The 26,308-nt window shown below is 38.7% G+C and overlaps 1 protein-coding gene across 5 annotated transcripts in view; it reads left to right on the top strand.

The window, feature by feature from the left end:
- TDRD9 (tudor domain containing 9) overlaps positions 1–26,308 on the top strand; it is an 83,719-nt gene that overhangs the window by 49,117 nt on the left and 8,294 nt on the right. For 3 of the 5 annotated variants that reach the window (XM_065063347.1, XM_065063346.1, XM_065063348.1), the window contains exons 13-29: positions 512–616; positions 2,602–2,699; positions 3,088–3,219; positions 3,917–4,079; positions 4,163–4,226; positions 4,722–4,785; positions 9,431–9,475; positions 10,421–10,474; positions 12,835–12,951; positions 13,917–14,024; positions 17,451–17,551; positions 18,284–18,451; positions 19,757–19,868; positions 20,471–20,683; positions 23,116–23,205; positions 25,181–25,441; positions 25,897–26,043. In XM_065063347.1, the coding sequence (XP_064919419.1) occupies positions 512–616; positions 2,602–2,699; positions 3,088–3,219; positions 3,917–4,079; positions 4,163–4,226; positions 4,722–4,785; positions 9,431–9,475; positions 10,421–10,474; positions 12,835–12,951; positions 13,917–14,024; positions 17,451–17,551; positions 18,284–18,451; positions 19,757–19,868; positions 20,471–20,683; positions 23,116–23,205; positions 25,181–25,441; positions 25,897–26,043 (2,042 nt within the window). The remainder of the gene's footprint in view (positions 1–511; positions 617–2,601; positions 2,700–3,087; positions 3,220–3,916; positions 4,080–4,162; positions 4,227–4,721; positions 4,786–9,430; positions 9,476–10,420; positions 10,475–12,834; positions 12,952–13,916; positions 14,025–17,450; positions 17,552–18,283; positions 18,452–19,756; positions 19,869–20,470; positions 20,684–23,115; positions 23,206–25,180; positions 25,442–25,896; positions 26,044–26,308) is intronic. The other 2 variants (XR_010472733.1, XR_010472734.1) reach the window with 1 other exon arrangement.

Raw genomic sequence — 26,308 nt, 5'->3', positions numbered from 1 at the left:
TTTGCTGTTGGAGTTTAATTTTGACAGTTATTGGATTCTTTCACAGCAGGAACTGTTTTAAATCAAAATATACGAACAACGAGTAGAGTTACTGAGCTGTGGATTCTAACCTTTATTGAAGGGGAGAAAAATTAAATGCAGTAACAAGCAGGATCAGACCTCATGTCACAAGTACCTTAAGCTTTTTACTCACATTCTAACTGTATTTTAAAATAATTGCGTCAGATTAAGCAAATTCTGATATGGAACATCTAAATGCAGGAATTATTACTTTTTAATGCTTGTCATCTTCACTAACTGTTTGTTATATTTATGTTAAAAAACATTTGCAGTTCTGCAAGTATTCAGAGTGTCCTGTGTCTGGTTGTTTATAAATCTTGTGTTCTCCTTGTAGGTTTTCAAATAATTGAAACTTTCCTTTTCCGATAACACAAAATCAACCAGTATTTTTTCCAATGCCATGAGGATAAATTGTCCTTTAATAATACTAGATTTTTTTTCTTAATTGCAGTGATAGATTTCTGCTTAACTAGGACTTTGGTTTGTGATGAGGAAACTAATTACCAAAGTCTGAGACTTTGCTGGGCATCTAAAATAAACTGTAATCAAAGAAAAGGTAAGATGAAAACAGGGAATGGAAAGGAATTTTAGAAGCTAACCTTCATGGAGAATTCTGTGTTACTTTTCATTTTATAACAGTAAAAACATAGATTATTTTTGCATTAATAGTTTAGACAAAAATGCCATTCTTTACCATGTCAGGATATTAAAATGTGATTAAAGGATTATGCCTGAATCTTTTATTTTGTTCAAGTATTTTTCCAGGTGAACATTTTGTATTTTACTGAAAAATATAAAATTCATGGACAATGAAACTTATGAGGTTTCTTTCTTATTTAACGCTATTTTTTTTTTTATCAGGGGATGTTTTTAAAAAGGGGAGGGGGGTAGTGCTAGATATTTAACTGTGTGTTTCAGAAGTGAAAGAAACTTTCATGTCTATTTGTCATTCTTAAATCAGTTGAAATATCCACAGCAGTGTTTCTGGTGTAGTCCAGCGTTTGTACCAAAGGGTCAATAAGATTTCATGTCAGCTCGTCTAGTCAGACGGTACTCTTAAATACCAAAATGTTTTACTTTGATTCAAAAAGAGTACTAAAATTAACAATAGTGACATCTTTTAGCTATAAAAGTATCCTAGTTTTTAAATACTATGAGAAATTCACAATTACAGCTTGTGGTGGGTTGTCTTTGGTAGGACTCCAGGTGCCACCAAGCTGTGCTGTCACTGCCCCTTCCTCAGGTGGGTAGGGAAGAAAAATTATGAAAGTCTCCTGGGTCAAGATAAGAACAGGGAGAGAGCACTTTCCAGTTACCATCACAGGCAAAACAGACTTGACTTAGGGAAAGTAATTTAATTTATTACCAATCAAATCAGAGTAGGGTAATGAGAAATAAAACCAAATCTTAAAAACACCTTCCCCCCACCCCTCCTTTCTTCCCACGCTCAACTTCACTCCCAGTTTTTATACCTCCCCCAGAGCAGCACAGGGGGACACAGGGAATGGGGGTTGTGGTTGATTGATCACGTGTTGTCTCTGTTGCTCCTTCCTCCTCACTCTCTTCCCCTGCTCCAGCGTGGGGTCCCTCCCACAGGAGACAGTTCTCCATGAGCTTCTCCAATGTGGGTTCTGCCCACAGGCTGCTGTTCTTTATAAACTGCTCCAGCGTGGGTCCCTTGCATGGGATGCAGCCCTTCAGGAACAGGCTGCTCCAGTGTGGGTCCCCCACAGGGTCACAAGTCCTGCCCGCAAACCTGCTCCAGCCTGGGCTCCTCTCTCCATGGGCCACAGGTCCTGCCAGGAACCTGCTCCAGTGTGGGCTTCCCATGGGGTCCCAGCCTCCTTCGGGCATCCAGCTGCTCCGGTGTGGGGTCCTCCATGGGCTGCGGGTGGATCTCTGCTCCGCTACGGACCTTCAGATATTCTGAATCAGTGTGTTTCCTATAAATAGTAAATCATAAAGAGGTTTTGCTCTTTGTCATGGTATCTTCAAAGTTGTTTATAGAGAGGATTTTTTGCTAGCCATAGAGTCAATTAGGAAATTGAAGTGTATTTATTGTGTGAAGAAATGCAAATGCAAATTGTATTTACTCTGCATGTAGAATCTTCCATTTGGGGGTATGCTAAAACTTGCATTGACATATTTATCAATATTATATTTATATTGGGTAGGAATTGCCTTTTCCTGATTTTGAGGAAGTATATTTTAGTACAGTGTTTGTTATACCTTTTCAGCTGAGAAAGATGAATGCTGATTTTGAGGGGAGTTAAAGGGGTATTTGGTTGAAATACTGAAGTCACTCTTGTTAGTTCCTGCTGCTATGGAAGGAAAATTATTTCATCCAATCCTTATGTCGGAGAGGATAGAGAGAATGTCTCCAGTGGGCCTGTCAGCATCAAGAGAGCAGAATACTGGTCAGCCTGCAGCATCAGCTGTCGTGTGCTGCTCAGCTGCCCAGGAGGCTCGTACATGGATGGTTTTTGAGCAGCCTGAAACGTGGGCAGTTTGCAAACTGGTGACTTGTTCTTTTATGTGAAGGTCGTGCTGGACGTGTTTCCAAAGGGTATTGTTACAGGCTTGTATACAAGGAGTTCTGGACAGACTTTATTCCAGAGAAGTCAGTACCTGAGATACTGGTAAGACTTTTGGGGAACATTAAGATTTATTTTTTTTTTTTTTTTTAATGTATGTAGTCATAGCAGAGACAATAAAAATAAGTTTTACTTTTCCTCAAGACTGTATGGTTTAGATAGTTACTAATAACTGTAACACTGAATAGAATTCAGGTTGATAAATAGTTGACAAAGACCATTCCACATAGTTTTCTTCATAGAGGAGAGATGCATTATAGCAGCAGAATGAGTGTGAACTAGAAATAAGCAATCTGTTCAAAAGAAAAATATCCTGAGTTACACAAAATTAATTTTAGGTTTTGCTAAATCATAAACTTGTAACTTTTCATATAAAAGATTTTGTCACACTTCCCATGGGGGGAAAGTAACAACAACATTGTCTTCTCTTCAGCGTTGTCCTTTGGGAACTACGGTTTTAAAAATAAAAAAGCTTGATATGGGGGCACCAAAAGCCTTGCTGGCAACAGCTCTTTCTCCACCCAGCATACGTGACATTGAACGCACTATACTTCAGCTCAAAGAGGTAGGCATACCTTTAATGTGGTAAAATCGAGGTAATAAAAATGCACTGTAGAAGTGTTTTTCTTGGTGTTTAAGGTAGTAGTAGCCTTAACTGGAACTGAAGTGGGAACTGTGTCTAGAGTATCTTCTCTCACATTTGACAGTTGTTTGTTTATGGCCCTCTTCAGCATAATTTCTACAGTTACATTGTTAAAACAGGATTATAATTTCATCAGGGAGTATTGGTACTGTTTCTGAACTAGAATCTGTGGCGTGGAAAAATAGAAAAAAACTAAGAACTTGAACTCTCTAAGTGAAATTTTTTATTAATAAGTAGCAAGATCACACTCTTACACCTTATGTTAAATAGGGGTCAGCTTGAAGATCCCCTTCTGACCTGTACAAAGAAGTTGGTGATTTTGGTTTTCAATTATAAAGTTCATATGGGGTAGAACATTAATTGCATTAAACTTTTTATTTTCCAAAGTGCATAAGAAATTGTATTTCTCTGCGGTGACTTTTTTTATGTCCAGGATATGTAGTAGAAGCTTTGGTTTCAAAATACTGGGCTTTTAAAATTGATTTAAGAACTTTAACGTAATTACGGTTTTGATACTGATTGTGTTGAGTGGAGGTAATTACATCTTGTCTTGTTTTCTTACAAGCTAGTCGTATAGTTACTTCAACTCTTACAAGTGAATACATTTTAATTTCTGTAGCTGGGAGCACTTACAACTTGTGTTCAAACAGAAGAAAATCCACATGATGGTGAGCTGACTTTCATGGGAAAGGTATTGGCACAGTTGCCAGTGGATCTGCGTCTTGGAAAACTGATAGTCCTTGGGCATGTCTTCAGGTGCTTGGAAGAATGCCTTATTATAGGTAACTGAAAGAAGAATATGTGAGAACATTTATCTAAAAACAAGCGATGTGCAGGTTTTAATTTTGATCTGGTTTTGTTGCAGCTGCAGCACTCTCTTTGCGGAATTTTTTTGTAGCACGTTTCAAACAGCATGTCGATGGATACAGGTATTAACCTACATATTTTACAACTTCCTGACTACTTTTGGGGGCGGAGGAGTAAGGTGACCACTATAAATATATTTTTTTCATGTCATGAGTCTAATTTTCTGTCAAGGTGCCAAGCAGTGCTAAAAGAAGCTTTTCCAGGGCAACTGAGATGCTGAAATCTATTTACATGTGAACTAATTAGTATCACAGAGCTCACTCATCCTTTTCTGAGTACAAGACCTCATTCTTCAGCTTTTCCTTTCTGATCTGAACATGTGGCACAGTGCCTCATCAAAATGTTTTTTAAAACAATAAATGAAATAACCCTTCCTATCCTGCTCACACAGTTTACCTTGAGCAAGGAGCTGTGAACAAGAGCAAATACCTACAAGTAAATATATTGACCTTGTTTATTGAAGTCCTGGAAGGTGTTAACAGTGTAGCATTTTGAGCTGTATAATACATTCAATATTTGAAAAAAATATTGTTGATAATGCCTCTTGTTTTTCCTAGGAACAAACTGTTTTTTGCTGGGAATAGTAAGAGTGACTGTATTGCAATTGTGAATGCGTTTAAGGTAAGTCTTTTTTCCAGCTTACCTTCCAGTGAAATTTGATAGACAAAGACAGAGCTTCTCACCTGTTTATCGTCAGAGCAGCATTTGAGCTTCAAAGTTGTTTAAAGTTGCTGAAACCTTCAGGTTACTCCTCTTAGCTACTTAGTGATACTTTCTGAAGGCTCTCCTACTGTGTAACACTACTAGTTCTGATGAGTTAATTTTTACCACTGTGAAGGTGCTGCACAAGTTTGCACCAAAGTAAGGTAGCAAGAAATGGGTAAAAATGGGTTGCAAAGCTCAGTTTCTGGGTGTATTCCCTACTTTTCCATCTCCTATGGCTTTCAAGATATTTGCTCTATTAAGCAGAATGGAGAACATCAGGAGTGTAGAAAGAGTGGGAGCATGCTGCTTATCTCAGTCTTCTGTTTGCTGGAAGTAGGGGCAGATTTTGAACAAGACAGAAATGAGAAGCTCAGGTTCTCCTGACCCGCTGTGATCCTTTTAATCAAGGAGCTGTTTTACATGGGGAGGCAGATTCTTTCTGATCCAGGAGGGTTTGCCCATGTCATTCCGGCTACTATAGAATTGATGTCTCATTGCATCCAACGGAAGAACTGGTGGCTAACCAGTCAGCAGAATGAAGTTTCTGGAATTATAATAATAAGGTGCTGAACAAGTTTCTAATGCAGCATATCTGCTCTCTCTGTGCTCCTGAGGATCCCACTGCAGCTGTTACAAATCTGGTTATGAGACTGAAGTCTTCTGAACTGTAATACTTCCTGGTACTGTGTCTTCTCATGCTTCTTTTAAAGATCTGCTGAGTTTATTTTCATGTGTCTTAATACTTTACATACATGTGCTTTGCTTCAGGACTTCTTCCCCAATTGTCTCTAGATGTTTTTAGGAGGGAATGATAAAAGCCCTGTCTTGGGCAGCAAGAAATTTGTATTTACCCAAACCTATGTCTTTCAAATTATAGATACTGAGAGATACAGTCCAGTTCTGGGCCCCTCAGTTCCAGAAGGACAGGGAACTGCTGGAGAGGGTCCAGCGTAGGGCAACCAAGATGATTAAGGGAGTGGAGCACCTCCCTTATGAAGAAAGGCTGAGGGAGCTGGGGCTCTTTAGTTTGGAGAAGAGGAGAATAAGGGGTGACCTCATTAATGTTTATAAATATATAAAGGGTGAGTGCCATGAGGATGGAGCCAGGCTCTTCTCGGTGGCCAACAATGATAGGACAAGGGGTAATGGGATCAAGCTGGAACACAAGAGGTTCCGCTTAAATTTGAGAAAAAACTTCTTCTCAGTGAGGGTGACAGACACTGGAACAGGCTGCCCAGGGAGGTTGTGGAGTCTCCTGCTCTGGAGACATTCAAAAACCGCCTGGACATGTTCCTGTGCGACCTCACCTAGGCGTTCCTGCTCCAGCAGGGGGATTGGACTAGATGATCTTTTGAGGTCCCTTCCAATCCCAAACATACTGTGATACTGTGATACAGCCTGCAGTGGTTCAGGAATGTCTTGGATCATGATGAGTTCTACTTCCTAATAAACCAATGTTTTTTAGGAAAATACCATTTTTGGGTGGCAAAATCTTTTTCATCAACCTTGGAGGTGTTCAAATGCCATTGAATTAAAATATGATTAATTTTTTAAAAAATAATTTTGCAAATATTTATTAACTTGTCTAGACAGGTAAGCTTGTCTCCTATGCTTTGCTCAATTAGCAGTAATCAAGATAAAATTCCAGTAAGAAAGAGTGTATTCTAGGTTTTCCAGAGTGTTCCTTACTTGTTCTGGAAAGAAGTTTCATCTTTCGCCAGATAATATTTGTGTGAACAATGTCATGTTTCAATAAGAACAGATTTACGCAGGCACATTCTTTAGTTGAGGCAAATACTGATGGCTGCAAATTCACACTGAGCTGTTGTGGTGTGAACTTGCTTCATTCCACTGGCTAAAAGCTACACTACAAGTTATAGCAGGTTCTCTCTTTTCTCTGTACTGTTTCTCTTCAGGTCTGTTTATTTATCCTTGTGGGCTTGCAGTGTTTGTAAAGGATTGTTAGTGTCAGCCTAAAGTGGGACTGAGGTGTTTTGTTTCAGGCCATGAATGACCTGATGACTTTTCCAAAATGACTGTAGCTTTCCTGGCACTGTGCTTTTTTTGTAGGCAATCCACTAATAATCACAGGAAATTCTGGTTTAGGATAACTCCACAGCTTTTGTTGTCTTTTTATCATTAACTTTACAGCTTTTCTGTGGCATTTATCTCTCTGTCATAATAAACAAAAATAAAATGCTGAAAATGCAGTGATATTAGTAGCTCCCCTCTAACCAAGGGCAGTTCGGACTGGAAATTCTAGTGCAGAATGAGTTTGGTGTCTTTTCTCCAGAGTTCATAGGTTCGACTTTATAATTCTTTATTCTGTCCAAATATGATGTTTTTGTACTCTGGGGCGCTTGGTGCCCAGCACCGTGGACAGGGGTCGGTGCCCAGCACCATGGACAGGGGTTGGTCCCTGCAGTTGTTGCCAGCAGGGCTACTCCAGCACAGCACAGATTTCTTGCTGATAGAGGAACTGACTATTCAAAATCCAGCATTTTACATTATGGATGGTCTGACATATTCTGTAATCTTCCAGAGACTCTAAAATATTCAACTGCAGATTTATTCCATTTCGTGTATTTTGGCCTTTTTTCACTTTGGTGAGAACTGATTTGTTTTTCTGTATTCTGGTGTCAGAATTCATGAAGCACACACAGGCACGTATGCCACATGTATCCACTGATCCTGAGGCTCAAGCATCATCTGTTTTTTTAATTCCCCTTATTCTGCTATATACAATATTTCCCTTATGTCCTGGTAATCTGAAGGTGTTATTTCTGTAAACCAGTGTGGTGTCCTAGAGAATAAACACAAACATTTAAACAGAGCTTCCTATGCAGTGTCTATGTGTGAGGGATGTGAAAGTTTTATGCTTTGAATCGCTATTGGGAAATAACTTGTTTTCAAACTCCCTGGTTCAGGTTAATTTCTTCCAGGGTAGGCAGAGTTCTGTGAATCACTAGCAGGTATTTTTTAAGCCCTTGCTTATGGAAAGTTTTCAGTGAATTAGAAAAGGTGAAAAGCTTTGGCAGAGAAAGAGGAGAATCTGAGGAAGTAAAGGCTAATCAGCCTGGTTTGAGTGATACTATTTAAAAAAAGAGTTTTCAAAAAGAAAAAATAATGTCATATAAGTGGCATTTATTTTCTGATATGTAAGGCTTGGGTATGGAAGTGGTGGATGTCAAAAGCATTCTTTAAAATCAGTACATCAGACAGCCTCAGTCAAGGTAGGAGAATGCAGTCTGGCTATTCAGCTGTGCCCACAGTAAGCTGGAAAATTGTGATGTGAGGTTGCTTGCTGTCAAACTAGAAGAAGTAGATTCTGCAGGCATCTGTCACAGATTTGCTGCCTAAAAATGAAATTATTTTCATTAATATGCTGGGTATGTTAATTTCTCTTCCAGCCCTGTTTTCTGGGAGGCATCCATGTCAGAATTATATCTGAGTCAGTCAGTTCACTTACTTTTGTCTCAAAACAAGGAGAAAAGAAAGGTGAAAGTAGCCCGCTTTATTTCAGCATCAAATCAAAGCATCCAAGGTGTTCTATTTATGAATGTTTGCATGTGGTTTAATACTCAGTCCCTCTCCTTTCAGAAAACTAGGTGGACAGCCTGTGCTATCAGGTGGCTGCTTTACCTCTTCAACACAAATCATTACTTACTCCTTTAAAACCTTGGAACATAACATGCCCGGTTTGCTTTTGGAACCAGAATCTGATCTGGAATCTCTAAGCTAAATCCAGAAATAGAGTGACCTAAATGCTATGTTTCCAATTTCGTGGCAGGTCTGAGGCAGAATACGTAATTGCAGTTTATCCAGTAGCGTTTAAACTCCTTTTCAGTCTGTAGATGCAGCATTGCGTGCTGTAACCTCTAAGCCGACTTGAAGGCAGAATAGTTGTCTTCCTACAGCAATTCTTGTTCTTTAGCATGGAGTGGTACAACATTTATAGCCTTGCAGTGCTTTCAGCCCTCCAGTGATGCTTTCTTGTAATTACATTTTACAGCCACACCTCTTCATGTGTTCACATATGAGCAAACAAAGACAGAGTTCTTGCCCATGCGCAACAAAATAGAGTAAGACTATTCATAAGAGTGAGAAATATTTATGTCTGCTTAGGAAGCCACCAGGCAAGCATCTTACTAAACTAGAATCATTAAATAATTAAGGCTGGAAAGGACCTCAGGATGTCTGTAGGTCAGTCTCTTGCTCAGAGCAGATTCAGCTGTGAAGTCAGTCAAAGTTACTCACGGTTTTACAGGCAATATCCCCAAAAACCTGATCTAAGTTGGCCCTGCTTTGTGGGATGTTGGAACAATTGATCTGAAGAATTCTCTTCCAACCTAAATCACTGTGATCCAGGTTTCCTTACTCTTTTTTGTACTTAAATATTTGTTAGCCTGAGGGTCTCTCTCGTTTTTAAATCAGTGTCAAAAATTACCTTCAGTATAGTATAGAAAAAACTTTATAGCTTTAAATGTCACATTAATATTTGTAATAATTATTGTAAAAGGACTACAGTAGGTGCCTGAATACTACACCATTTCTTTTTTAGGCATGGCAGGACTGCAGACGAAGAGGGGAGCTGAGACATCCCAAGGTTAGTTAAACTTTATTTCTTCTTTTCTATTCAAGGTTGGTAGCTTCAGTGCTGGACTATTTTATATTCTTAGTAAGGAATTTTTGCTAGTAATCCTCCTTTATAATAGTTATGATTTTTCATAAATAGAAGCATAGGGTTTCAAAGAACATGAGTCTTTGTATCCAGTGCTGAGTATTTGAAGGCAATCCATTACGTCGTCCCTTTCACAGATGGATCAACAATGGCTACAGGGTCTGAAATCCAAGCTGAAAAGGGAAATTGAGCTGTACTTCAAAGAAATATTTTAATACATGTACATAAGTATCTCTTTTTTTTTTTTTTTTTTTAAGCAACACACAAATCTCCCACCTCCCCCCTAGAAAGAACCTGAAAGATGAAACATCGTTATGTGCATCAGTCACAGAAAACAGTAGTATGCACACAATAACTGCCTCCAGTCTCTCTTGTATGTACAAGATAAAACTCTTTTTATTTTTCTGCTTCTTTCAGAGCATAATATGCTTCAAGAACACCAGTGTGTAATGTACACTGAGTTATAATGAATAGCCAAGATGGCCAGAATGTGTCTGATAGAATTATGCATCCAGATAAAGAAGTTCTGGTTTTTTGGAAGAAGTGTCCATCCTAAAGTGTTCTGTAGTAGCAACACGGAGGAGTTGGACGTGTGGCTTTATATGAAAAATTTAGATGACCCACAGCTGCACTGGTGATAACCAAAGTGTTGTTCATTAGTCAAATATATAATTGTCTTATATTTTCATGCATGTCATAATACTTGATTGATATGGACGCGAAGAAAGCTGTGAAATCTGATCAAGTTCTTCCATCACTGTATGTAACTGTTGCTTGTGTCTACATAGAAGAATATGAGGGAAATCTTACTAGCAGCAGAAGAAACAATTTTAACAATTTTTGTGTTTATGTTTTCACATTCTTTTCCAGGAAGAGCTTGAATGGGGTCGATCAAATGGTATTCATATCAAGAAACTCAGAGAGGTGAGATGAAGTAATCATTTTTATAAGCAGAATGACTTAACTTTCCTTATGTTCTACAAATGTTAAAATCTTGTACATGCCTTCTGTATTATGTATCTATCAAATGTTTTCTTTAAATGAACGGAAAATTTTTAGGTTTTGTTTCTTTGGGGGAGAAGAGATAGTACTGTTTGGAGTTGTCAGAGAATATCAGGACTCCAGGTACAATTTAAGACAGATGAGGCAGAAGCTTTATTAACTACGGTCATAGTGAGCAAATGTTTGGGCAGCATTCTGCCCCTATCCTCTGTTTTCTCTCAAGAGGTTGCAGAGGCCCCGTTTATGTACCTTGCAAAGAAAGGAAAGAGGTGAGGAAGATAACTATAATGTTAACAAAGCCCTGTGTGCATTCTAGTGGAGAATAGACTTCAGATAATCGTTTATATGTTAATATGGTCGAATAGAATAGAATCATTTTGGTTGGAAAAGATCCTCAGGGTCATTGAGTCCAAGCATAAGCTGACCTAAGTCTGGCACTAAACCAGGTCCCTAAGAACGTCGTCTGAATGCCTTTTAAACACGTCCAGGGATGGTGACTCCACCACTTCCCTGGGCAGCCTGTTCCAGTGCCTGACAGCCCTTTCTGTGAAGAATTTTTTCCTAATATCCAATCTGAACCTCCCCTGGTGCAACTTGAGGCCATTTCCTCTTGTCCTAGCACTTGCCTCTTGGGAGAAGAGACCAACACCCTCTGTGCTACTGTACCTGGGAGGGATGGACTCTTTAAGTTGCTTGTTAATTGCCATAACTGACAGTGTGGAGAGATGGTTCTTGGTAGAGCCCCTAGGAGTGACACATCCAGTATGGTCTTAGCTCAGAAGTTGGGGTTGGAAACAGTCACAAACTGCTAGCTTATAGACAAAAGGAATTTTTCTTTTGTTAGAATAAACATTTTAGCCCGACCTCTCATATCTTACATATTACTAATTTTCCATCCACAAAGTAGTGTAAAATTATTAGCTGTTAAACATATTTTTAACATTTTTTTTAAGAGACCTCCAGCATTATTTGCTAATTCTGTAGGTCTCTGAGATACACTGAAAATTTGCAGGGCTTTGTTGCTAACATTACCGCAGCAATTAATGAAAACTACATCAGTGAAGAGCTTCAAGCTTGATGTGATACGTTGAGACAGAAAATAAGTAAAACTTGCGAACAACTCTGATAGGCAGAGCACGGCCTTGCCTGTTACTCCAACAAGTCATACCTGTGGCATGAGCAATGTAGGGCCTGTGTTCAAAAAGCACAGGGAAAAACAACAACAAAAACTTTTCATAGTAAGCAACCATCTGGATAAGAAACGCCACTAGTTTTTTAGCTTGTATATCTGATAACAAGGAAAAAAGATGACAAAAAACGAAATTGTACAAAATTGGAGAGCTGAAGGGTTAGTTTTCTATGACAGCCTCCTGGATAGATTGTATTCTCTTGGCTCAATGTCAGATAATTCAAGAAGAGGTTGTGCGTGATGTAATAGTTGGGAGTTTAAAATAGACACCTACACTAACCCCTCTTGAGAAGATTTGGGGTATTTTTGTCTGCCACACTTTCAGATGCTAATTCTATAATACCTTAGGGAAGTAGATCTGCAGAACTGAGGTGACTACACAGACTGGTTTCTCATTATGGTAGCTGTTCTATGAGGAAAATAACAGGAGTATTCTAAAACTGACAGCGGCAGAAAGGAGAATGTAGATGTGAAGCAGCTGAGTGGACTGTGCTTTTCTGCATTTGTTCCAAAATCAGCTGGGACAATGAAGGCATTCAGTGTGTGCTCAGAGGACTGGTGGCTGCTCACAGAAGCTGCTTGGAAGTACGTAGGATTGAAAGCTTCACAGAGCATGTTTTGCTGTAGGACGGAATTTGATCTCACTTAAAGTCATTGCAGTTGTCTGCTGAACTGAGGGTGCAGCCTGTTTGCTCACTGCTACAGTTAGTGCGGAAGTCCAGCTTGGTGTTAGCGTGTTTTTACCTTTGAAGATGTAAAGCCAAAATTATTTAAATGCAGAACCATTATACCATCTTGTAAAAGGTTATCTAGTTTTTTCTTTAAGTTTTTTCTGTATGATATATGCATAAGATGCTTTGTAAATACAAAATTATATTTTATAAAGAGATGTCAGGAAAACTGCTTGCATCACAGTACTGAAATAATTTTCTGAGGCAGATGCTCAACACTGCGTTAAGTGAAGTGCACACTAGTGTCAGCTAAAAAGCAAAGGGGGTTTGCCCACTTGTTTAAGAGTTCTACTAACAGATTTTATTTTAATCTGTGGATGGGTTTGATCTGTTTAATATTAAACTTTGAGTTCAAATTTCAGGTGGCAGAGTTATTTCATGACTTGAAGGAGCGAGTCAGAGCATTTAACATGTGTGTTAATGATCAACCGTGTGCTCTGGGTCAGGAAAGTGTCTACAAACAACGCTTCATTTTGCAGGTAGTGCTTTATTGACTCTTCAGGGGAGAGCCATTATTTACAAAATTCATGACTGGATTTTTATATACTAGTATTTATGAACTAGTATCACACCTGTGTTTCAAAATTATCTGCAAATTAAGATTGCAGCTGAAAAAAAAAAATAGTTCTTTTTCGCAGCTTAGAAGGACAACTAATGTTCCTTTTAATGGTTCAGAATTCACATGAAGTTGGTCGTCTGGCTGTCCATTCACTTCTGACAGTTCATCAAAATAAAACCAAGTCATACTGAGATTAATTAAATTGCGTATCTAGACTAATCTTTGTTAAAGTCACAAATACACTCTAAAGAAGGATGGTTTGTGTTGGAAGGCCAAGAGCTAACAGTTTTGAAAATGGTGTTTTCTCTTGTTTTGAGTACTCTATTTGGACCACCACTGGCTTGGTTAGTTATGGGGGTGGGGGAGGAAAATTATTGTAACTTTGTCAAATTTCCATTTAAGTTTCTTGTCTTATTTGGACTGATCAGTAGTGATTTTCTTTTCACAGACCTATATGTTTGTTTCAGTGGCAACTGGCTTTACTGTATAAGCAGTGAACTTTTCAGAGCTGAATTGTTAAATACAGTAAGATGTAACATGAAAACTGAAGGAGATTCATGTAGCTATTTATGTGAATTTATTTAAAATTGAGGCTCTTGTTCAAATCAGGGATAACAATTATAGTTTTCATAGAGTAAGTCTGCATACAAAAATATTGAAATGTTGTAAAATTATTCCAAAGTTGAACTCTTTTTATAAAAAGAATATTTTTAATATTTTGTATGAATTAATGTTTTGTCCAAAATTAGACTAATTCCTGGAAAGAGACAGGAAAAAGTATTCACATGAAGATCTATCAGCATCTCTTTATGTTGGTAGCATATCTCTTTTCAAGAAATTGAATATGAATCTGCAGTGTTTTACAAAGTATTTCATTGATTTCAGGTTGTAATAGCTGGAGCTTTCTATCCAAACTACTTTACTTTTGGAAAATGTGATGAAGTAGTTGCTGTGAGAGACCTCGATGGCAAAGATCCAAAAACCACTGTACTGGTATGTTAGAAAGGCAAATGAAACTCAAGAATCAACTAATAAAAATACATACTGTTGGGTGGTATTTTTCAAGTTTGTTTGGGTTTTGTGGGTTTTTTTTCCTGTCATTGGCAAGGACAGGGATAATTATCTCTGATTCTCACTTGAGAAGTTCTCACCCATCTCTCTTTCTTCCAATATAGTAAACGTTGTGTGGGTGGGCAGTTTAAGAATTTCTACTGAGAATTGCTTCTATGCATTTGATTTCTGGTCTTGTACAGGCAAACAATTTTCATAAAACAAATAAAAGATTTGAAAAATAGAACAGGACTATCAAGGGTACTTTTTAGTGAGTGTTTATGAACTGTGTTGTTGCAACTCTAATGTTACTCTTTTGTAATCTCCTACTTGATAGTGCATGGCATACCTGCTTATTGCTTTAAGATTACTCAGATGTTGCACTCTGCTTTCCTTTTATCTTTTAGGAATGTTTTTATCTGATAAAATAAGTGCAAGTTTGAAATGGCTGTGCTGATTCTGCGGTATAGTACACAGTTTAAACAGGTGCCTGCATTAGGTATAACAGTGCAAAATAACCCTGACCTATGCTTAAAGAATGCAAACCAACAAACCAGTGAGCCCCAAAGAATAGACTTGTATTGTCACAAGAGAAAATAGATGAAAAAGTGGGAGAGAAACTCATAAAAGCTTGCTGCCAAGGAATTTTTTCATGCTTTACTGCTTACCCAAGAAGGCTCATTCTATACTGTAGCAGATGCTGGCATGGCAAAACATGTGCACAAACACATTTGTGTATGGTTTTAGGGTTTTTAATGTTGCTTCAGGATATTGAAGGAAAAAAAATGCCCTGTTTAACAGACTAGACCCAGTCTTGTGGAATAAAGACAAGATTAGTCTTGCCACAGCAACATTGATTAAGATTAAACTCTTCGATCTTATGAGCTATTTATTTTTAATGTGTGTAACTTTTGATCTGTTCATATATCAACTGCTTGTTATCTTGAAGAAGGAAGAAGTAGCTGCTGTGTTTTCATCATTGTAAATGATCTTCTGGGCACAAGTGCTGCAAGTTCCTCAAGCTCCTAATTTGAGAGATTTATCTTATAGCCATATGATGCTCCTAATGGTGTGTGCCAAAGATATAAAAGGCAATAATTCCTCCCAGTTTCTGGTCTCGCTAAATCATCTTGTCTTGAGGCAGTTTCTGCAGTCAGACCTAGGCTGTGTTTTTGTCCAGCAGCTGATCTTAGTACTGTAACTTCAAGGCATATGAAGATTTTCTAAAAATAATCTATTCTTCACTGTCTAAGGTTGTAACAACCAAAAAGAAGAACAGACAGTTATATAGTTGAAAGTCCAGAAGTTTGAACTTGCTAGTTAGGAGTTCTGTGATTCTGTATTAAAGCAAGGTCCCCTTTGAGAGATGATTGGGTAAGAATGAGATACAGATGCAGCTGTTCAAAGTAGGAGAAAGTGATTCTGTTGCTTTGCAGTTAGTTTTCAAGCTAGTTTAGCTCACAGAATTGGTGAAATGCATGACTCTCTCTTGTTGCCTTGGTCATACATGGTAAAGTCATAATCCATTATAGCTAGCTATTTATGATCTATGGAATCCACTATACTTAACATTGTGCAACCCAGTATACTTAACTGGAATGTTATTCTTAACAGAATGCCTTTGAGAAGGTCTTGCACCTCCAGTAACTTCAGCAATTTGTAGTGGTTTCAGGATTAAAAGTCAAGAAGAATAACAAAATCACTTAATTCAGTTTGGAAGAGACCTCATGAAGTCATCTAGACTGGTGACAAGGTCAAAGCAGGATTAGTGAATTCAAACCATGTTGCTTAGGCCTTTGTCCACTTGCGTTTGGAAAAGCTCTGAGGATGGAGATTCTGCAGCTTCCCATGAGATCCCACCTACCAGTTAACTGAATAAACCAAACTGTGCTGTCTTGGACTTCAGGATGTTTATTCTTCTACTTGTCTTCTCCGTTCTCCTCAGGATCTTGAGCTCCTCTCTTTCCTGGTTGCTCTGGCCCGGGCTGCTGTGATTATCACTTTACTAACAAGTTCTGCATTGTTCACTAATAGATCCAGAAGAGCCCTGTTCAGCTCATGACTGGGGTTAAGAAGTTACTTTCAACACCCTTCAGAAATCTGGGAGCTTGTGTCCAGCCCTTGTAGCAGGTTATCAGGGAGATCATTGCCTCCCTCTAAGGTGCAGGGTCTGTGGTCTGGAAACTTCTGCACGTTGCCTAAAGATTGTCGGCTTCATCCTGACTGATGCTCTGTTACCAACTTCATTGTTACCTTTACTGACCTCTTGTCCTGACCCAGAAGAGCTGGGTTGTGCCATTGCCTACTCCACATAAGAGCAACTTATATTTGACCTACTCCTCGACACAGGGCAGACCTGGAGGTTGCTCTTTGTCATCCCTAAGCAGCATATATCCTTCTGTAAGTGCTCTCCAGTTGTGCAAGCTGTCCCACCATAGCTCAGGAACTCAATACATGGAAGTTCTTCCAGAACGTGCAGCTCCTCCTGTTTCCCAGGCTATGCACGCTGCCCAGTTCCCAGTGGTGGACAAGGAGGTGTAGGAGTTCATTGCTTTTCTGTTACAAGGAAAAAGAGGGACACCAGACAGCTTCTAGGAAAAAAATATCAAAGAAATACATATAATTGCAAATGAAGCTGCCATTCCAGTGTTCTGTCACCCTCAACCGGGAAGAAGTTTCGTCTCATATTTAAGTGGATCCTCCTATGTTCCAGTTTGTACCCATTGCCCCATGTCTTATTGTTGATAATCACCAAGAAGAGCCTGGCTCCATCCTCCTGACACTCACCCTTTACATATTTATAAACATGAATGAGGCCACCCCTCAGTCTCCTCCAAGCTGAAGAGACCCAGCTCCCTCAGCCTTTCCTCACACAGCAGATGCTCCACTCCCTTCATCATCTTTGTTGCCCTGCACTGGACTCTCTCCAGCAGTTCCCTGTCCTTCTGGAACTGAGGGGCCCAGAACTGGAACAGGCTGCCCAGGGAGGTTGTGGAGTCTCCTACTCTGGAGACATTCAAAACCCGCCTGGACGCCTTCCTGTGTAACCTCATCTGGCTGTTCCTGCTCCGGCAGGGGGATTGGACTGGATGAGCTTTCAAGGTTCCTTCCAATCCCTGGCATTCTGTGATTGATAGTTAGAAAACACTTATCTACTGGTTTTGAAGTAGTTGGACAGCATTAGAAGCGAAACTCTGATTTTACTGTTTTTTTTTGAATTCAATTTACTATATAGCATTTTTGGAATTTGGGAGTTAGATTGTGTGTCACTATTGCAGTGTAAGTGAAGGATGAAGGCAACTATTTAGGTGAAGGTAATACATTGAAATGACTTAATGTATCTAAATTTAAACTTCTTTTTCTTAACAGCTGAAGAATATTCCTCCTTATGGATATCTATACCATAAACAGTTGCAGTCACTGTTTAGACAGTGCGGGCAGGTAAAATCTATTACCTATGACGGATCAAAGTAAGTATAAAATACTTCAGGTATCCTGCCTGTCTTATATTCTCAGTTATTAATCTAGTAATCAGTTTCTTTATCAATGGTACACTGACAAAAGGAGTTTGTTTCTTCTCATCTCCTTAGAATCAGTCATCTATTTTTAAAATATTGGCTAGAGTCAGGAGGGTGGGTTTGAACTTTGATATACATTGGTTGGAATAACATTAGATAAACTATTGCAGCTGAGCTAGAGACTGCCTTCTGCTTTGTCTCTTCTGTTGTATAACACTGGATCTTAATTGCAGCCGATCTGTCTGTATTTATTTCTAACCTGTAAACTGAATTCAGCTTATTTGTACAGTCAGATGGCTTTGCACAAAGTGCATGTGACTGGCTGTTTTGGCTGATCTTGTGGCTAACTTTGGACTGTAGCTGCCCAAACTTGAATTCATGTAGCGCCTTTTCCAGTTTTTAATTCTTATTCACATGTGTTTTCACATCCTTTCTATTTGTGTTAAACATACTCAGTAAATTGGGCATGTGCTTCTGAGAAACTTTCCTTATAACCATCACCATAATTGAAGTTTTAAGGTGCATATGAGCAGTAGGCAAAGCTTGTGGGGAACCTACATTTACTGTTTGCTGCCCTGCTAAGATAAAGTCTGGGAGAAGAAATGGCTCTTCTGGGTTTTTTTGGGGTTTTGATTCCTCATCAGGTATCTATTGCAACTTTATTTGGTGGGTTTTTTTGAACAGGGCTTTTGTGGAGTTCTCCCGTAACCCAGTGGAGGGCTTTAAGATTCTTCCTGCAGTGTACCTCTCAGTCAAGATGTCACAGCTGAAAATTCCTTTTGAGCTGAACGTTCAATATCCAGGCGATATTGAAAGGCAATTGCCAGATGTGAGAGCTGTGAAATCTCTAAGGTAATTGTGTTGCATATGGAAAATGGGTTTCTTTGCAGTGTAAAGTTGAGATGAGGTTTGTAGGATCTAGTGAGAATTTCCTTGGAAGTGTCACCAGGGAAGACATCTTTGGTTCAAAATACAGATGTGTAAATTTTGAGTGAGCAGAACGTTTGTGCAGGGGTGGAAATAACATGATTGTCTAAAATATGTCTTCATATTTAAAGGTGTTTAAGAGAACTCCAAATACACACTGTCCTTTTTTTTTTAAGGTTCTAACCATTTGCCTTTGGCATATGGAAATAGGGTTGTACACAGTAATTTTTGTTCATGCTAGAGACAACGTGGGCATTGCTAGAACCAAAATAAATGAGGAGTGGCATTTGGGGACATTAAAGAAAGGGAGAGAGGAGCATAACAAATTGAGGGGAAATGTAGCAACATAAGGTGGGGGGCATAATAGAAACTACTGATGAGGAATGCAGCATAGTGAGTCTCTTTAGTCCACACCTGCTTTTGCCAGAAACATCTGGCAGGTGGGTTTCATTGTTTTATATGGTGTCTGTGATTCTCAGCTTCAGGTCATACAAACCATTTGCTGAAATGGTAATCTACCTAGATTCTGATTGGTCTGCAGCTATTTTGATGTTTCAAAATAAGAAATCTAAAATAGGAAGGCAGGAATAAACTGGAAATTTTAAAGCATGGGAGAATATTTCCCTTCTAGTTGATTGGACTTGGTTTTTAATAAAACATTTTAGCAGTTTCACTGTGCTCAAAACAGCACTTAAAATTTTCGTGAAAATTAGTTCTTGAGGGACTAAAGAAGTAGTTTTCTAGGCTGGAAGACTAATTTTAGAGTCTTTGGCTTTTGTCAAGTAAAAGGAATATTATATATTAAGTATATATATATTAAGTATAAGTATATGCTAGATATATATGCTGAATTTGTCTTTGCACTGTAGTGTACTTAATTTATTGAAATAAAAAAAAAAAAATAAGACTTAGGAGGCATGCCACAGCAAAAAGCCTCACTATTTAATCTTTATTCTGTGGTTTTCTAATAAATTGATGGCACAGTTGCTTCTTTGTGTATATCTTCCTGTGTTTGTTCATAATGAAATTCAGACAGTTTCTCTCTAATATTTTGCTTCTGTGTGGTCATTTTACATTCTATTGAATTAATAGATTTATAAGTGAAAGTTATTAAGTACATAAAAGTGCCCTAGGGACGCCCTGGGAAGCAAATTAAAGCAAAAAAATTGAACTCTTGAGTTGTAATTTGCAAATAAAATATTTAGCATCTTTATTCCCTAAACTTTTTAGAATATATGTGGATTGTCAGAAACAGACAGTGGAGCCTGTGGAAATCTCATTTGGTGCTTTACAGAAGTCAGAGATGATCCCAAACCGTCATCTGTGCATCAAGATTACAGAGGTAGGAATGCTGCACATCTGAAGTGGGTCATAGCTAATAATCAGTACCTAGATAATGTGCAGAGATTAATATCTGACAAACTTAAATGAAAAGAATGGGCACTAATAATATTTTTAGCACAGAGATATCCATAAGAGTTATGGAGAGTATTCTTGGTGTAATTTTAGGCAGTTCTTTGCTAACGTTACTCACATGTTGGAAATAAATTTCAAACATTGGGATTTATTTGTACTTGACAAAATGTGAGATTCAGTGGCAGTAAATGTTAGCTGGAAGTAGGCATAAATGTAAAGATGACCAGAGCTGTATGTATCTGTCTGATCTACTCTATATCTTATATTTCCTGCATGTAAATTTGGTTTAGAAAATGGAAACAATCTTTTTCTTAATTTTCTGTTTTAGTAATGCTTATATTGGGGTCTGTTTAGATGAAAAATATTGCAGTTGCACAGCAGATAAACATTTAAAAAATTATGAGAACGTCTCTATGTTTGTGCCAGTAATGGAATACTTTCATGGATTTTGCTCAATTGTGTTCTGTATTTGATGCAGAAGAATAAAATAATGTGAAACCTGTTATTTTCTGCTTTTTATACTTTCAGATAGTAGAAGTTGGACACTTCTGGGGTTACAGGATAGATGAAAAAAACAGGACTGTACTCCAGGCCCTAACTGCTGAAATTAACTACCAGAACCTGATGGATTTGTCAGTGTCTCCACATCCAGATTTGGTTTGTCTGGCACCATTCACTCAGCTGGGAAACAGAGGATACTGTAGAGCTCGTATTCTGTGTGTTTGTGGAGATTTTGCTGAGGTACAGTAATATGTTATGTCATATTGAATTGGTAGGATGTAATTGAGTTAACAGTCTTGGAGCTATGCTTTATTTTATACAGAGCGCTGTGTTCATAATAATTATAACTATCCCCATAAAGAAATCTGTAGAACTAGAACTAAAATCAAACGTTAAGAGAATGTTGCCAGAATAGATGAATTAGTTTTTTTCCAGAACACAGGAACATTTTTAGTATTAAACTGAGGGGCTGTTGTTGATACAGTTAAAGTGTCTTGTGTGCTGAAGCAGAGTGAAGCAAAATGAGAGAGCAGTGTAAGGGAAAGGGACCTGGGGGTCCTGGTGGACAACAGGATGACCATGAGCCAGCACTGTGCCCTTGTGGCCAGGAAGGCCAATGGCATCCTGGGGTGTATTAGAAGGGGAGTGGCTAGTAGATCAAGAGAGGTTCTCCTTTCCCTCTACTCTGCCCTGGTGAGACCACATCTGGAATATTGTGTCCAGTTCTGGGCCCCTCAGTTCAAGAAGGACAGGGAACTGCTGGAGAGGGTCCAGCGTAGGGCAACCAAGATGATTAAGGGAGTGGAGCATCTCCCTTATGAAGAAAGGCTGAGGGAGCTGGGGCTCTTTAGTTTGGAGAAGAGGAGACTAAGGGGGGACCTCATTAATGTTTATAAATATATAAAGGGTGAGTGCCATGAGGATGGAGCCAGGCTCTTCTCGGTGGCAAACAATGATAGGACAAGGGGTAATGGGATCAAGCTGGAACACAAGAGGTTCCGCTTAAATTTGAGAAAAAACTTCTCTGTGAGGGTAACAGAGCACTGGAACAGGCTGCCCAGGGAGGTTGTGGAGTCTCCTTCTCTGGAGACATTCAAAACCCGCCTGGACATGTTCCTGTGCAACCTCACCTAGGCGTTCCTGCTCCAGCAGGGGGATTGGACTAGATGATCTTTTGAGGTCCCTTCCAATCCCAAACATACTGTGATACTGTGAAAATAAAGACTAAAACCTCCAGTAGCTTTGAGAATGTGATGGGGAAGCCTAGGTCAGAGCCTAGCGTGGTATTGCTGGCAGCAACCCCATCACTTCCTCTTCATAAATATACTGAGATCCATCTGAAAAGTTTCTTGCCCCCACTGTATTGTCAGTTTTCAGTCATTCATGGCCAGTTCATCTAAGCTTGTTATATGCCAGTGTTTCTTCCCCCGGTTTACATAGATTTTCTTCTTTTCCTCCTCTCTTCCCTCCCCTCCAGTTTCTTGTCTATCTTTTTCTTCCTGCACTTTGCTTTGCTAATTGAAGCGAGCTGCACTCTTTCCCTTCTCACGTAGTGCACTGACTCTTGTTCACCTGGTCTCTGTCTCAGTCTTCTAGTTTGTTTTGTCCTCACAAGCAGAATTACGCATGCTGCTGTACTTAGAGTTCTGCCTCTGCTTGTGCAGTCATGCCAGTGTTCCTCTTCCAACAGTGTTTCTCCCCTGCATTCAAAAATACTATGTGTGGCACATGCCACATTTGCCTTTTCGTAGCTTTTTTTCCATGGGCCACCTCCTGGCATCTGTCTCCCTGGTAATTTCCAACTAATTAGAATTTATAAAAACAGTGTGTTTATAGCAGAAAATGTTAAAAATTCTGAGGATATGATCTTTTACTTCATACCATTTGTTTTTTCACTGTTGCCGTTGAGTTCTGAGGTCCATTCAGTGTGATCTCTTTTGTATCGGTGTTTATATTCCCAAGTTACATATCATCAGCAAATTCATCAGAACATTTTGGCTTTTTGTGCCAAGATCAGGAATGGAAATTAGTGCCACAGTTCGAGATTGGTTTTCATTTTTCAGTCCAATACTTTTCAGCGGTTAAGGACAGATTTTTGTGTGTGAGAGATGGACGGCTGACCTTCGCACAGCCCATTCCTCCTTTGAATTTCTTGGTTTCTTAACAGAACTGGGTGTTACCACTCTAACATTAATACTGAACATTGTCATCTGTTTAAAGTCACGGAAAACTAGTGAATAACAGTGCTAATCTCATCACTTTCTCTTTTGCATTTATTAACAGTCACCTGCCCGTGTTAGCCTTTGCTTATGTAAAAGCAATTATCAGGTAGTATCACTCACTGTTAAAAAGCAAGGTTATACGGATTTAATTGTGGGGAGAGAATTAGAGACTTTCAGAGAACTTACCTTTTCTATATTTAGCAGGTTATTTGCATTACCAGTGGATGTTTAAGCCAAGGGATCAAATAATACATGATAAAATTTGACATGTAATTTTTGACATGACTTCATTTGCATGTTTTCCAGATTCTGAATTTGCTTCCATTTCATTTGATAAGATTGTGTTTTACTGTAACTATTAAACTTAGCTTGCCACTAAAAGTAGCACTTTTAATGTTATGGAATCTTTGTAAATGTTCTTGATTCATTTTCCCTTGATTCTTTTTCCAGGTGTTTTTTGTGGATTATGGCAATAGATCAAAAGTGCCTTTAAACAGATTAAAAGAGATTCCAAGCTGTCTTCGAGAGCTTCCGTTCCAGGTAGTGGTGACGGTATTTGCTGTTGCTTAATATTTTCATGTCTGGTCTGATAAAGAGAAGAGTACTTCCAATCATAATGCCTTTCAGAATAATAAAGAAGTACCATCTCTTTTATTAGTAGGGGTACATACAAATCACCTTCACTAACAGGTGGATAAATGTTTTCCACAGGTGTGTTTGCACAGAGTAGTAATTCTTGTGTGTGACTGGATTGCATTGTATTTAATTCTAGGGAAACGTTATCCAGCCTTTTGTTTTCAGGGGCATTTTCTAGAGAGGGGGACATAAAGAAAAAAGCCTGAACTTGCTGCCTGACTGAATGTAAAAAACATTGTTTGTTGGTATTTTGTTGTTGTTTTGTTTTGTTTTTTTTTAATTTTAACTCAATATTTGAACTGATCCTGTTTCTATGGGGACAACATAGTGGGATCTGTCTCCCACCTGTAATCACAGGAACAGCAGAAGATGAGAAGAAATGGCTCTGACAGCTGCCTTGTGCCACATTTTGCATTTGGTTTTCGGTTTATTTGCTGTCCATCAGTTCTGTGAGAAATAGAACTTCTCTCTAGAAAGAGAATGTTGTTTCGGGTCCTCTATTGCCCGCTAATATGTAAAGCTCAGGAGTGACAAGCTGAGCAGCAGCTTTGCTTTAGTCTAAAGAACCTCTGAGCAAATGTCAAAGGTTTATACAGCCTAGAAAACAGCCCAGAGAGGAAAAACTGTTAAGGACTAGTTTAATCTGTTACTGTCTGCTTAAACCTGGCTGCTCCTACTCCAGGTAAGAGGCAGCAGAGTATCCCTGCTTGTCTGCGTGGCACAAGTCTGCAGGGGCAAGTATCTTACGTACAGTTACTCGGCAGGGTATTTTTGCTCCATCAAAACTCCTACTCTGCTACACCATTAGTTACGTGGCAAATATGTAGGAGATATCAGATTTGAATTTCACAAAGCTGGAAATCTCTGGTTTCGCTTTGTGCTGCTTTGCTGTTCTTTGAACTCCTGGCTTTGGTTGGATCTTTTCAGACAGAACTCTCTTGATAATTAACTAGTGATCTGTAACACAAAGCTGAGGGACTTTATAGCTAATTTTTACAGAAGAATGATTCTCTTGAGCTATATTTACAACCAAAATAACTAGAGCCTTCAAGTGAAATTTGGCTTTTCAGTCCTCATTCAGATGTTTTTCAGCTAATTGAAACAGGTGTATCACACTAATCCTGTTCTCTGAAGCATTTGATGATGAAAATGAGAAGTATGGTTTTATTTTCTTTATCTCTTCTTTGTATTAGGTCTTGACAGGTTTAATTTTGTTTGGCTTTCTTTTATACTTGATTTTTAAAAATGAGTAGAATTAATTTTGGCAAAAAACATCCTTTTTCTCTTTCCTTCAGATGTACTAGAGGAAAATGTATTTCCACTTGAGGCCTAATCTTTTAATGGCCAATTTTAATGACTGGCTAGAAAAAAAATAGGGGTTTTGTTGTAAATTTGTTGTAAATTCATTCAAAGATGTAATTACAGACTGCTTGTGGAAGGAGGTTAAATGAAAACTAAATTACTCTTGCCTGCCAGGGACAGCATAGCTGCAACGGTCTTGCCAAGTTTTCTGTTACCTTAGTTGAGAAGAAATGTGCATTGTAAAGCTTTTTCCAGAGAAGACGTCTTCGCACTCCTAATGCTTTCATGTGGATGGTGAATTAACACCCAATTATCTTTTATTTATGCTCTGTTTGCTTAAATTCCTTAGCATTTAGGTACAATATTGAAGTGATATGAAATGTAGTGCGTAGCTGCGTTGCCAATGATGGAAAAGGAATTACGCCAGTAGCTTCACAGCAGTCCTAGGAATGAACATATGCCACTGCAATAATTATGAAGCCATTTATAGTTATTAACTCAAACAGTTTGAGAATATGGAAGAATTTGTGCTGATTCTGTACTCAAGCAAGCGTTGTTTTCAATGTTTTTGCTTTAGGCTTTAGAATTCAAGATACGCAAGATGCGTCCATCTGCAAAATCCTTTGTGTGTGGGGAGGGGTGGAGTTACAGTGCCAGCCAGAGATTTGCCTCGCTAGTCAATGGCTACTCGCTTCTCGTGGAGGTGTATTCAATGGTGCACGGTGTTCTGTACGTGGACGTCTTCCGTTACTCGAGGTGCGGTGAGCTTGTGAATATTCGCGATGTGCTTATTGAAGAATGTTTCGCTGAACCGGCGGAAGAATCGTACGTATCAAAAGTATGTATTGAGTCAGCTGCTTCTGCTTTTTGTACACTGATTTATTTCAGCTCACGCTGTCTGAAGTCCCAAGAAGTTGAGCTGAAGTCTTGACTAATGCCATGGGAATTAGGCCAGATTAATACTTGAATGGGACAATGTATTTTTATGTGTGCATAATTCATATTTAGCTGGTGGCATTGCTGCTTTGAGACTCCTTTGAAAGAGCTGTTTCCAGGAGAAAATGGCATCAGTTGAACTGCTTCACTATTTTTTGCAGTTTTGAAAAAACACAACTGTTTCATAGCTTTAACTGTCTTCCATGTTAATGTTTCATATAATCTGAAAGGTGATAGGAATATAGTTTTTTGTATTTGTATGTGAGTATCCGTGCTCTTTGTATATCACCTTTTTTTGTAAAATTTTTGAAAAACATAAGTGTGTCATGATTTTAACACTTTTCCATTATTATGTAGCAAAGCCATGATTTCCTCGAGGCATTTTTTGATCAAGTGCAGGAAGGAGGGAAAATGCCTGTACCTTCAAAAGAGGAAGAAAAGCATCTCATTGAAAGATCATTAAACTTCTTTTCTGACAATAAATCTGGTGCACCAACCCATAAGGTAACTTGAGTGGTGATTTTGGTATGTCATTATATAACCCTACTTTGTTAGAATCGAGGTGATCACTAAAAGTACCTTTAATAACCAAACCATACTTGATGCCTTTCATAGTTCATTCTGCCTTCTGCTGGTAGAAAGCTGTAATGTGACTACTATGGCAGATGAATCTATTTTAACGAAGTTTTAAGTATAGCCGAAGAGCTGAGTGAACTGAGTCTTTTAACACGTTCTAAGGCAGCACTTTAAACCTCTACAGAACAAAGAT

This window comes from Columba livia, chromosome 5 (genome assembly GCF_036013475.1).
Source record: "Columba livia isolate bColLiv1 breed racing homer chromosome 5, bColLiv1.pat.W.v2, whole genome shotgun sequence".
NCBI classification, from domain to species: Eukaryota; Metazoa; Chordata; class Aves; order Columbiformes; family Columbidae; genus Columba; species Columba livia.
This window is presented reverse-complemented; position numbering and strand designations above follow the sequence as displayed.